Here is a 13,738-nt window from a genome sequence, read left to right as displayed (position 1 = left end):
CAAATTTATATAATAAGTGTTGGAGTTTTTTTATCAACATGTTGTTTTTGACAAGCTCTCCACCGGCGTCAAAGTTTTAGCAAGCACGAAACGCTGTCTCATTAGCATCTGTAGCCTATTAAGATTACTGTCCTTTTTTGCTGTAAATACAGGTGTTGGAAACAGGGGGACTCTGTGCAACCTGCTCATGGCTTGCTGAAGACTGCGATGTGTTTCTTGTTTCTGTGGCCCCCGTTACTGTGATCAGGCCCTGAATTACGCTCTGTGATGTGGGAGGCAGGGTTATTCTTTTCTTCCTCACCCCCCAGCTTACTTAATTGCCACGCTTACTTGCACACATTGGTTATATTTGTGGCTTTACATTGTTTTTCTTTTATGTCGTTCTCTTTTACACCTTGAATAAATGCATGAAATAATCTGTAATGCAAAGTATGAATTTATGAAGTCTCTGCTACCTTGCCAATATGTTGCTACTCTGCCTAACCGTGCATATATCTATATTCCAGTACCTTTAACAGGACTTCACTGCAGATCCTTTACAGCAATTTATATGAGACAAAGCTGTAGTGTAAAGACATAGTTCGGGCAGGGAGGGGAGCGTGCCTTGTTGGCTTGTTTGTTTGCGTTGAGACTGGTTTACATGAGCATGGCTTTGAAGAATGTATGAAATTTTCAGAGTTTTGTCCTGATGTTATTACAGATCATTCTTAATCCTTATTTATATGTTTCTGTGCTATAACATGCATAGGTGTCTGCTGCATTGCTATAAAAATGCATTCTGTCACATTATAATACTTTTCCGTGTAGTTTCCTTGGGGCATTGGATTTCTTTTTTCTTTAATATATGAGCCAGAAGGAAAGTGACTAAAGGTGGTACTGCTGGGGGGGGAAGGGGGGTTATTATTGCTTCTGAAGCTGTGGGAACATAGTTTCCAATTTCGACTTTGTTATAGCTAACATACTGTTAGTGATGTGAGACAGTCAACAAGCCCACAAGCTTCTGTCTCTGCAGCACCATACGGAAAATGCGCTGGATAACCTATTGACGCATAACTAATCTGCTGCTGGGGTGGGCATTTTTTGGTCACTTTCCCACCACTTTCCCTTTCCACAACATGCTTTGCAGAAGCCAGGCCCTATTTGTCTTCTGTAATAGTGTATCTGGGCACGCATAGAGGGTGACCTTTGCTCAAGAATAGTGGAAGCCAAACTAGCGTTAGGTACGGCTTTGAGCAGTTCACCGGTGCTATATGGCCAGAGAGTCTCCTAGGCAATACCACTGCAGCTGCTAGTGTGGGGTGTATTTTGCTTCACCACATTAAGCTCCTGCTCTGTGTAGGCTTCTGTAGAGGACAGTTTCACCGCTGACTGTAGACAGACCAGCTTAGTTTTGTGAGTGTCCCTCCTCCCCACCCCTCTGTCTGTCTCTCGTATCACTAGTATCTCTAGAACAGTTGTGTACACGTCCATTGTTAAGGCTAAGATAGCTTTAATTGGAAACCAGCTTTGTCACAGTGACCCCATTTGGAAGTTATTCAAATTTTTGAATAGGTCTGGCTTGTGATTTATGTAATTCCCAGTATTAGAGTGAACATATTTAACGAACGTCATATTTAGGCTGTACTCCATTGTGTTAAGATTTAATTTTAACTCTGAGGAAAATGGATGGTGGAGTCAGTGTTGAGAATGTGCGACAAGATGGCTGCTGTAAATGCTAAACTAATACATGTCCTTTAATTTTCTTTAAACTCCTAAAACAATTCAGACTCATAGAATGTATGAAAATATTCATTTTGTATTAAAAAAAAATTGGAAATATGTTGGAGTCCTGCATCAAGTATAAAAAGGAACTAAATCATTTCTGTATTTAATTGATGTGGGTCCCTGTGCTTCACTGTCATCACGACAATAACTAAGAGTAAAGTTTGTTGTGGTCCAGTTGTGTTCCTGTAGCTTGCAGGTGACTGCCAGCAGATGAATGGAGAGAAACCTGTCAATACAGGGATGGTTGCAGAAGGCTCTTTCTCTCCACTGTAACAAATGCAAATGCTAGAACATCACATTTATTTACATGGGGAAAATGTAAATACCCCACTCAATGGCTGAGGATTTGGGGTTTTTTTGGTTGGTTTGGTTTGTTGGGGTTTTATTGCTAGGTTTAGCTCTGTTAGTACTGAGAACTCCAGGGAGAACAAAGAAGATTTTACATATTTGACAGAACGAAAGCCTGCAAATAATAGACATATATATATAAATGCAAATAAAGGAGAGCATGTAAGAAATTATTTGGAAATATGTCAATTGTAGGACAGGACATTGTACTTGATAAAAGCTGCTATGACTTTTAAAGATTGCTTGGCTTTTTGTGGCAGATACATTTTCCTCCTTCCAGTGAGAGTCTGGAGAGGTAAGGATTGTTAAACCCACGAGGAGATGCGACTTTTAGATTTAACATTATTAAGTCGAGTTTGTTCTGCTTGCCCATGCATGCATGAATTCTCGATGATAGCTGGAATCAGGTGGGGGGATAGATGAGAATTTTCTGGATTTAAGGACAGAACCCAATCTGCTTTAGTGCGACCTGATTCATAGTCTGTGTACAATGCAGTACAGATGTAGTCTACATTTTATGGTAAAAGTTGAACTGAACTGGCCTTTTAAAGGTGTGACAGCTGGGAGAAGTTGTACATCTCCAAAGCAAGCTAGAAGGAGGTTTGAGGACAAAAGAATTCGGAATTCTTTGTCTACAACCATGAAAAGCAGCACAGTCTCCTTTCCGCAGTAGTCTTCTAGAGATCTCCCAGCCCAGAGAAGCGACAGAAGCGGTAATTCTGAACTGTTCCTTTGCTTTCCTCTCCAGTCACTTAAAAAAAAAAAAAGTCAAATAGGCATTTGCTCTGAGCAATCTCATAATGTTATGATAGTAATAATGTATTTCATCTATCAAGCTTTTGAGTTAGCTGCTCATGGTGTGTATGTTGTTGCTTAATAGCAGTTATGTGCTGTAGCTTGTCTGCAGATTTTTATCTGCAGTATGTCACAGGAATTATTTTAGATTCTGTGCTGGATACGAGGAGGTGAAGAACAAGCCTCAGTTGTTGTCTGGGGGTTATTTGACCAAGCTCAGTTTTATTTGTCTTAGCTGGTCTAGATTTTGGCTGTTTTGCTTCTTGATCACATTTAACCTCATTGGGCAAATGGGAAGAACACAAACTAAGGGAAAGAAAATGTGGCCCTGCTGTTGTATCTAGATGGATTAATTAAGGACTATTACAGCTTGGCCGAAAGAATTCATGCAAGGCTGAAAACTTTGAGAATGGCTCTTCAAAGTTCCAGATTTCTGTTGGAAACCAAATGTCTGTTCTTGATTGGGCAAGCTCTAATAAAAGTGACAAGACTGGTAGGTGCTGCCGTTTGGTGTACATGGAGCTTACTGCCAACAGCAGTGCCTCCACGATACAAGGAATCTGCAGCGGTGCTGCTGGTTCCTGGGTGTGTGTGTGCTTTGGTGTTTTTTGTACTGCAGACTGCTGGTGTTAAATTACTCTTGTAAGTAGGTTAAATTGACATGGGCTTGTTTGGGTTTTAAGTGTTGGTTCTGTAAAGAGCTTGGATTATACTGTTGTGTGACCAAATAACTCTCCCTAGAGACAAAAATATTGACATGACAAAGCCACATTTAAAGAATGACTGTCTGGCCCTTGCCAGTTTGAACATAAGTTGATGTCAGAGTCGATGAAATGTAAATTTGCTGCATTGCTTTTTAGAAATTATATAACTTGCAGTGTGCATCGGTCTGCCAGTTGCAGGAGGGGAGTAAGCTTCATGGATTTGTAAGACATATTTTATAGGCTTTGGATTTAAAATTGCAGTGGCTAAAGGAAAATTGCATGTTACCGTTGGTTAAATTTGTTTCCTTACATTTTCTGGATAGTACAGTACCATCTACTCTCGTAAAACTAGCTTTTTTCTTTTGGAGTTCTTCTCCCTCCCGTGCCCCCTCCTTGATGTTTCAGTGCGGTTGTCCCTAGAATTACTGCTGTTAGCTCAAGCAACCAGTGGTTCTATGGCAGTGGAGCGCATTGGTGCTTAGTCTAACATTTGAGTAAAGGAGAGATGCGTGAATTAACGTATCAATCTTTGGGTTTTAAAACATTTCTTTGCCAAAAATAAACCATACTTGATTTTCTAGTTGTGAGTTACATTTTCTTTGTCCTAACATAACACATTTGCGTTCACAAAACCTCTCAAGTTTACTAAAACTCACTGTTGCATTCCATAGTAGAAAAACTGAACTTTAAAACATTTTAGTATTTCTAGAAACTAGGTGTATCTTTAGTAAAATCGGTAATTTGGCTTTGATTTAAAACAGAAACACACCTATAACATAGCATAGTTTTGATGTAGAAATTCTGTAGATAAACTCTTCTTTTCTCTTGGAGAGATTCAGAAGTAATAAAGATATTTTGATATCCATTTGTCCTAGTAAATGTTGCTGATACTTGTGTTGGGGGACAGATATCTATACTCAGTTTTCTGATTTGTGAAGAGATTGAAGAAGTTTGTAATTAAATACTACTCTTTGACTCTTAAGTCTTTGTACCAGTGTACTTATACTATGCAGACACAAATGCAGTAAGAGCCAACTAACACTTTAATATTACATGTACTTTTTTATCAGCTCCTGGGCTACAGTGAAAAGCCAGTAAACCTACAGATGTTCATCGGAACGGCAGATGATCGCTACTTGAGACCTCATGCGTTCTACCAGGTGCACCGAATCACTGGAAAAACAGTCGCAACAGCTAGTCAAGAGATAATAATTGCCAGCACAAAAGTCTTGGAGATACCACTTCTTCCTGAAAATAATATGTCAGCCAGGTACAGCACGGCAGAAATTAGCTGTTCAATTGCTATGTGTCTTTATTTTTTATACATTTGTGCAAAAGTGAAAGAAAAATCTTGTAGAATAGCATATTTTCCACAAATACGGCTCATGGTCAAGATGGAAACATCTCTTTAAACATGCCAATATTTAGGTAGTCAGGCGTAAAGGAGTAGGAGTAGAGAGACAAGGAAGCTCGTAAGATTGGCAGGGAGATGGATGAGTGCTTCTAGGATTACACTTCTCCATACCATCCATACATATATGTGACTCCACATTTTTAGAATTGTGTCTTGGTTACTGACTGGTAGAGTTTTTGTTTGATTTTACAAAGATGTAAGACTTTTTTGCTATGAAAATACGGTCAATACAGTTCAGTTGTTTGTTTCTTAATTGAATGTGGTGATTTAACTTCTGTTATCTTGGTAGGCCTTTTCCTTGTTTTGGTTATTGTTTTATTTTTAGCAGTTGCATTATTCTGAGTTTTCAGGTCTTGCCAGATAGAATGTGCTAAATGATAGTTTAATGGTTAGTTACAGCAACAATTAAACTGCTCTGTTCTAGCCGGAGGGTCAGTGAACAGAGTAAAGCACGATTATTTGTTTATGTAGCACGTTTATTTCTTATGTAGACTTCTGAGGTCAGCTTAAATTTTCCTAGTTGCAGACTTCATGCTCATTCCACTGTGAGCCCATGACGATGTGCACGCTAACACTACTCAGAAGTTTATGTCTACATGTTACTTGATGAAAGTATGTGTGTCTCGTGTGAATAATCGATAACTGTGTGGAATGGTAGCTGGGATTTGATGGTTAGACTGTTGTCATTCTCTAGTCCTTTCTAAGGCAGAACTAACTGTAGGTCTCTTGTTCCTTGTAAATGATGTTTACTATGTCACATAACACATAATCTTTCAAAGGTTCAAAGAAGCAGCAGCTAGGCATTCATAAGAGAAAATGTTTCAACAGAGTACTTGCTGCCATTTTTGACACTAACAGATCTTATCATCTCAGATGTTTTGACATTTAAAATAGCGTAACGTGGAGAAAAGATAGAATGCTCTTCATTCTCTAACAAAAGAAAGGCTTAAAGAGTGTACTTTGGCAATAGTTTGATTCATTTTCTTCCATTTCTCTTCTGATCCATCCGTCCTCACGTATCTCCAGTATCGATTGTGCTGGTATTTTGAAACTTCGCAATTCAGATATAGAGCTCCGTAAAGGAGAGACAGATATTGGAAGAAAGAATACCAGAGTGCGACTTGTGTTTCGTGTTCACATCCCACAACCTAGTGGAAAAGTCTTATCTCTGCAGACTGCTTCCATACCTGTTGAATGCTGTAAGATTGCTTTAACTATATATAATTTATTCTCATGTTTTCTGCATGTGTCAGTAGCATTGTCATTCCGACAATAAATATTGTCAGAATTATGTAGAACAAATGTGTGTAAAAAGCATCATGTTGAATTACCAACAATTAACATATCTATGTTTAAAGATGGTATTTGCCAAGCGGCAGCCTGAAGGTTTGGAGGAAAAACAATGGTTTAGGCTTTAAACCTAACACTGCAGTCACACAGCCAGCAGTTCGGTAGATCCTCTATATGAGCAGAGGCAGCTGTTATATCTCAGTGAAAACAAATATTCATTTTGGGAAGAACTAATACCTTTTCATTTATAAGAGTCTGTACCCTTACTTGTCTTTATACAGTGTTATCTAATGAACAGCTGAACTTCTAGAGAGTTCATTGTGTTAAGCGCTGGCACTAAGGAATCAAAACATGACCTTAAGCAATCTAAATTTCTCCTAGAATTCCTTTTGTCTGTAAAATACTAAAGTAATTTTAAAACTAATATTCCTAAACTACAAAGTTCATTTGCTGTAACAGTAGAGGCTGTTGGGATTCATGGCTTCTCGGTGTTTCTTTTCTATAGTTCTGTAATTCCCACAAAATTTTAAAACATAAATCATATTTGTGAATGATTTATCTATGTAAACAGATGGCCATTTTAGTTTCACCTCTTATTCTTCAAGTTAGGATGATAAATGTCACTGTTATTCACAATTGTGAATGATAATTTTTCCGTTAATTTTTGTTTCTAAAGCTCAGCGATCTGCGCAGGAACTTCCTCAGATTGAGAAGTACAGCATCAACAGCTGTTCAGTGAATGGAGGCCATGAAATGGTGGTGACAGGATCCAATTTTCTTCCAGAATCCAAAATTATATTTTTTGAAAAAGGACAAGGTAAATACTATCTTTTTTTCTTCTTGCGAAGAAAACCAAAACCACTACCTGAGCTCAGTTTTTAGGAAGTAAGCATATTTTAATAAGAAAGACGTTAAGTCACAAGTCATAATCTGAAACTTCGGTTTGGGCACTGATCTATATGCTGGCTGGCAAGTATTAATGAAATAGTGCTTCCGATTCAGGATGGCAGTTACAGGCTGGCTGACTTTGAATTGTGTGTATTTGAAAGATGCTGCTAACAAGCCATACCATGTATTTTCTCCTTATTATGTAAAAAAAAAAAACCCCAGGAACTAATGGAAATGTACTGTTTGGCATTGATATCCTGTTACATCTGATTTAGTCACTGCATAGCAACTGACTTACTCCTAAGCTAATGAAGTAAATATTAGTTAGAAAACACTACTGAGTATTTTCCATACATTTGCGTAAGATTCTGTATAGAAGTTACTCTTAAGAGCTGCATCGTTTAAGCAGCCTGGAGATCTGGGTCAGCTCTGGCATACAGCGTGTGCTTCAGCAGCGTCTGTGCCTCACTGGCATCTGTAGCCAGGCACGCGTGCGTGTGGGTGAGAAGCTGGCAGTAAGCAGCGGTGTGAACAGCAGTGACCTTTTGCGTGCGTTAAACATTTGTGTGCTTGACAAGCTGGTCAAGTACTTCATCTCCAAGGAATCAGAAACGTTGTAGTGAGTTGTATTACATGATTCTCATTCATCCAAGTTCTGTCTTCTAGGCAACCCTTAGTCATGGGTGAGAACTGCGGCAGGCTTACGCTTGTCTGTGAGCAAAGTAGAGGTAAAACTTCCATGGCAGGTACGCGTTCCACTGGAGGTAAACCAGAGAGAGAGTGTTTCCTTCAGGCAGTGAGATCTGTAGAAAAACCTGACTGCTTCCTACTGATCTCATGAAATGAAACAAAATATTCTTTGGAAGGGCAGTAGATTAAATTTTTTAGTCTAATATGTAGGAAATAGAATCTCAAAGTAAGCAAGAAACTTGCATATCTTGGATTAGTATTTCCAAAGCATCTTTCTTTAAATGTAAGCACAGGTTTGAAAGCTCCCGTCCCCTCCCCGTTTTCTTCCTCTCTCCTATCTCTTTTGTAATGATGCAACTCCATAAACTAGAGAATTTAACACCAAAAAAACCCTATCAAAGACTTTTAGTTTACTACAACCAGATACAATGACTGTTTTACAAGTTTTCCTTATTTTTGTTTTGCGTTACATGCGGGTGTGCACACACGCACTTGGGTACAGGGATAATGTTTTCCTCAAAGATGCTAAGTTACTCAGCATTTCTTCCTGGTTCTGTTGCTCTTCTGGATAGAAAACTTGATCTTACCATTTCTTCCTTAGACTAAAATGCATGAAAGAGAGTTGAAAATTTAGGACTAGCTGTCTTAATGCATATAGTTCCTTTTCGTCCCTGATGGTCCCTTTAATATACAGAGCATAAAATTTGAACAACTTAAATTGCTGTGACTTGAATACCCGGTTAGAACTTTTGGGAAAACAGTAGCAAAAATAAATTTATTAAAAATAAAACTTTGCAACCAAGTCCAGTTCTTCTACATCTTATTATTTCCTTAAATATTTAGTATAAGAGTTGGGGCTTTTTCATTAGCAAATACAGTGTAAGGGGGGGTAATAATGTATTCTGACGTGCAACTTGAACACCCTTTAAAGAAGTGCTGCTGCTAGACAACAGGTTCCCTGATAACCTGTGCCAAACCCAGTAGCAGAGAGCATGGAGTGTTGGGTTAAGGGTAGTGGGTTATGCTGGGTCAGAGCAGAGAGGTTCTCCAAGGTGATTAACTTCCCTCACCACACAGACAGCTTGCCTGGTGTTTGAACAACGGGGTCTTTTGTTTCAGGGGAGGGTGTTTGCGTTAAATGTGTAACCTGCGGGTATGTGCGTGAAGGTACGGCCTGTGTTATCTCTCGCGTGGTGACTTACAGGTTAAGTCATCAGCATGTCTGTTTGAATAATCACAAGTGTTAGGAGCAGTTTAACTACCTTTCAAAAACGTTTTTAGAAAAATGGGGAAAAAAATCCCTCTGTACACTTGTAGTATACACGGCCTCCTTTGGAGTTAAATCTGACTGTGTGTAACCAGCAGGTGCTGTTGAAATGCCAACTCCTGCACAAGTCAGCTTACAGACAGTGTCCGTACTGTTGAAACTCCTAAAGCATCTCTCTACTTTACACTGTGTTTACAATATTTCTCTGTCGGTTGAATGGCCTCATTATGACTGAAAATAAATGCAATTTTATATTCCGTATTTAAGTATTTTAAAGTATTTTAGAAAATGCTTTTTGCTTCAATTATTTGTAAATTTCTCTCAACAGATGGACGACCACAGTGGGAGGTAGAAGGGAAAATAATTAGGGAAAAGTGTCAAGGGGTGAGAAACAATTTTTCTTACTTTAGAAGGCTTTCTGTATTAATATGAGAAACTAGACATCTTCACTGTTGTTCTGAAATTTAGACTTCATTTAGCAAAGTAGATCATTGGCTGATTCAGACAGACAACTGGAGACTTCCAAATTGGGTTAATACTATAAAGTAGCCATTAAGATGATGCTTTGAAGGAACTGGAAGTAGCATGCTGCTTGTGAAAGCAATGAAAAAAAATGAAAATTGAAAGAAGAGAACTGAAGATAATTTTGCTAAGATGACAAATAATTTCCAGTGCATTAAAATTTTTCTTAAAAGCTTGATGATCCATAATGCAACTCTTTCACTGCTGGAGTTTTTTTATGCATGTCTATTTAATTAAAAGCATTACCTTCAGAACACTTGTGTTTAAAAGAAGAAAAGTCTCCAAATAAAAGTTTGCTCATAGTACTGTTTTACTATGTAATATGCATAAACTTGAAGTTTACCAATTTCAAAAGATCATTTGCTTTAGTTTTGCAACAAGTGTTTTAGTTTATCTGTAATTAAGAGCAGTTTCATTTGCATTTGATATGTAAAATTTTTTTGTTTTAACTTTCATATAGGCAAACATCATACTTGAAGTTCCTCCATACCATAACAAAACCATCACAGCTGCAGTTCAGGTGCAGTTTTATCTCTGCAATGGCAAGAGGAAAAAAAGCCAGTCTCAACGTTTTACTTATACACCAGGTATTAAATAAAAAATTTAAAAGTTCATTTTATTTTGTTTTTTAAAGTAGACATTTGAAAGTAATTCAGGCAGTCCTGTACCTTTGACGTGTAGGTAGGAATAGCTTTGAATTGTTCGTAAAACAACTTACTTAAGCTTGTCTAATTAAAAAGCTGAAATTTTGAGTACCGGATACAGCGCTGTGATTACAGTCAGGTATTTCTTTGTTACACTTTCTACAGAATAATTTGCATTCTGTTCTTCTGTGAGAATGATGATGAATTTTAGCAGCTGCTCTTCTAAGTCACCCTAGTGATGGCATGGAGGATAGTGAGATCAGACAAGAACAGGTTTTACGCATTTCTCCCCTCCCCCAGTCAAAAAAATCCCCAGGGTTTAGACAAGATAAAATATTTTTTCACCTCTCTGGACACATTGCAGTGTGTTGACAGAAAGTAGTTTGTAACTTATCCAGCAGCAAGAACTGTGCATGTTAACTGTACATCTAGCTAAAACAGCTTAATCCCTGCCATTTGCCCTGAGGAAGTGGTTACTGCTAGGCATGCAGCGCCTGCTCCTTTGCCTGCCATTTCCTTTCTATTATTGTAAGAAATTAAAACCCCTTTAGAGCAGTCAGAATTCATAAAGTACCAGTGATGGTGCTAGACCCTTCAGTACTGTTTGGAGGACTTGAAGTCAGGTATCTGAAGGAGTCTTTAGTCAGATATGAATATCAACGTAAATTGCTTAAAGCCAACTGGCATAAGTTTACTCTATGTAAAGTAAGTGTTGTTAACTTGTGCTCTAAAATTACTTACTTCATGCCTTCCTGCGCAATTTAAGCAATGTTACCTAGGTATCAGTATTTTTTCATAAGCCTACCAGTAGCTTAAAAAAAATAAAAATCCTGTAACTGAAAGTGTCAATTTGTAACTCTCTGTATTAGAAGAATAATTGTTGCCATCATTAAAATTGGGGGATATGCTGAAAGAGCTGCTGTGATTAAAACAACAGGCACTACTCAAACTAGTTTAACTGTGTTGCCAAAGTTCAGCTGTTGTCTTGATCAGACGCTAAGGAAAGTTTGAGGCCTGCTAAAAATTTCATTCCCCTTTTCCTCGTGCCTGATGCTGAACTCTTCCTTGCCTGTGTTCAGTGTAGCCTGGCAGCACCCACCCCCCCCACCCCCCCCACCCCCCCCCCCCAGCACCCTTTGGATGTACTGGACTTTCTCTGGCTGGGTTGCAAATTTCTTCAAAAATAGACATTGCATAGGGGGATATTTTAGAGGGGAAGATGACTGCCTTTGAGTAAATGCTAGGAGAGTTCTGGCTTTTCAGGGTTAACATAGCAGGAATAAAATAAAAAAGAACGCAGGGCAAAACAAGGGACATGAGAGCAAGGACATTAACCATACTGTTGTGGCTGTTAAATATGACAGGATACAGGTGGGTTGGAATGGTAATACAGTGTTTTACTTTTTCTAGTTGTAATGAAGCAAGAGCACAGAGATGAGGTGGATTTGTCTGCTGTTCCGTCTTTGTCCCTGCCTCATGCAAGCAGTGTCCAGGGCCTGCATTCTATCCGAACTCAGTTGCCTTCACCAGAGCAAGGGCATCCACATGACAATTTACTGTCTACATCACCCAGGAGCCTTGTGTGTCCAGGTCAACCACCATACACAGCAATGGTGACCCCGGCGGTGTCCCACCTGCCACACATGCAAGGTAGAAACCTTAGTCCAAGTGAAGAGTGTCATGTTTTGCCTCCTGCTGTGGTTCAGTCTTTTCAGGTAACATCAGCACCTCCTGTGAGGCCTTCTTACCAGCCTATGCAGTCTAATGACATGTACAATGGACAGTCTGGTCTTCCTATGAACTCTGCCTCCAGCCAAGGATTTGATACTATTTCATTTCAGCAAGACACAACCGTACCTCATTTGGTAAATCTTAGCTGCCAAGCTCTACCACCAATGCAGTTTCATTCTTCAAATCCAGGTTCTGTGTCAACGTCAAGTACAGCAGGGCACCCGCTAGCACACCCAGCTCATTCAGGACAGTCACCTTCTCACCTGCCGTCGCTGGGGTACCACTGCCCAAGCGCTGGGCAGGGCTCCATCCCTTCCGCACTGAGTCGGTCCCTTGGGCAGTCTTCTCCCCAGCTGCAGCAAGTCCCATACCATCCTACAAATCCAGCATCCGCTTCATCCCCATCCCCGACAGCTTCCCACCCTCTGGTCCATTCGCCGCTGTCTGGACCATCTTCGCCTCAGCTGCAGCCTATGCCTTATCAGTCTCCTAGCTCAGGACCTGCCTCCTCTCCCCCGCCAACCACTGTAAGTCACGCGGAACAGCACTCCCCTCAAGCACACAGTCCAGCGCTGGGAGGTTTGAACGCAGCGTCATCCCTAGTACACCACACCGTATGCGATTCATCTCCGTTTTCACCAGATGGGGCAGCTATTAACATTAAACCAGAACCCGAAGATCGAGAATTGAGTTTTCAAACAATAGGACTACAAGACATCACACTAGATGATGGTAAGTGGATGTAATATTTTACTACTGGCATATAATCTACATTAAACTACAGAGTGGATGTGGGAGTGTTGTTTCGTTTTGTTTAGAACACTCCTCCCCACAGAAGTACATTTGTAGCGTCAAAATGGAGTCGTATTTTTGTGGCTGAAGCAATGACTTACTTAAAACTAATGATATCAGCTGAAAATTTGTAGTTACACAGTTCAAGTACTTCAGTCTAATTTGTCCATAGGCTTTGTTTTTGTCACAAAACAGGGCTTTAGGATTAACTCCTACACATTGACACCTTATATACAAGGAATTAATTTGAAGCCTTTTCTGTCTTGTTGGTATGTTTCAGTGAAAGTCATAACAATATATTGAAGTTGCATAAATGTGGTTTAGAGTCTTGTTTCTTGGAGTTGTCCCAGTTTTAAAGAAGGGCAGGGTGGTTTTTTGAAAATACATCACATGCATTTTGGCCCTGTCTTAGTCTCTTTGCGGAGCCTATAGATAGGCGGTCATCATTCAGCACCTCTGCTCACAGTAGCTGTTGGCTTTCTCCTTGCCGCTCTGGCTACCTTCTGGAGAAACTCACTGGTTTAACATTAACAGAATAAGGACAGTCTAGTGCTACAGGCCAGGCTATAAGGTTCGCCACTTTAAATACTTGGACAGTGTTAATTTACAAAACTTGTCCAACCAAGTGAAAAGAAAGAGATATCGGATCCTAAACATCAGACTGTTTGAGGCATAGACGCAAAGAAATTTAAAGAGCATGTCATATTAATAAGACTGGAAGAACAGAAGCCTGGCCTTAAAAGGTGTGTAAAAGGTGTTTGGTGGTGTTGATGGGAATCTTACTAGTATGTCGCTGCTACAATAGCCTTAACTGTTGTGGGGTTTGGTTTTTTGTTTTGTTTTTTTAATTATTCCTAGTAATTAGTTAATTGCATCCCCAGTATTGTAA

General features: G+C 39.4%; 1 protein-coding gene across 2 annotated transcripts in view; it reads left to right on the top strand.

Annotated features, from left to right (window-relative positions):
* The window catches only part of NFATC3 (nuclear factor of activated T cells 3), a 78,427-nt gene that overhangs the window by 43,770 nt on the left and 20,919 nt on the right, over positions 1 to 13,738 (top strand). For both annotated transcript variants that reach the window (XM_075433799.1, XM_075433798.1), the window contains exons 4-9: positions 4,682 to 4,881; positions 6,052 to 6,224; positions 6,992 to 7,132; positions 9,489 to 9,544; positions 10,143 to 10,269; positions 11,737 to 12,789. In XM_075433799.1, the coding sequence (XP_075289914.1) occupies positions 4,682 to 4,881; positions 6,052 to 6,224; positions 6,992 to 7,132; positions 9,489 to 9,544; positions 10,143 to 10,269; positions 11,737 to 12,789 (1,750 nt within the window). The remainder of the gene's footprint in view (positions 1 to 4,681; positions 4,882 to 6,051; positions 6,225 to 6,991; positions 7,133 to 9,488; positions 9,545 to 10,142; positions 10,270 to 11,736; positions 12,790 to 13,738) is intronic.

Source organism: Opisthocomus hoazin, chromosome 12 (assembly GCF_030867145.1).
Source record: "Opisthocomus hoazin isolate bOpiHoa1 chromosome 12, bOpiHoa1.hap1, whole genome shotgun sequence".
NCBI classification, from domain to species: Eukaryota; Metazoa; Chordata; class Aves; order Opisthocomiformes; family Opisthocomidae; genus Opisthocomus; species Opisthocomus hoazin.
Note: the sequence above shows the minus strand (reverse complement) of the source record. Positions and strands in the feature narration are given on the sequence as shown.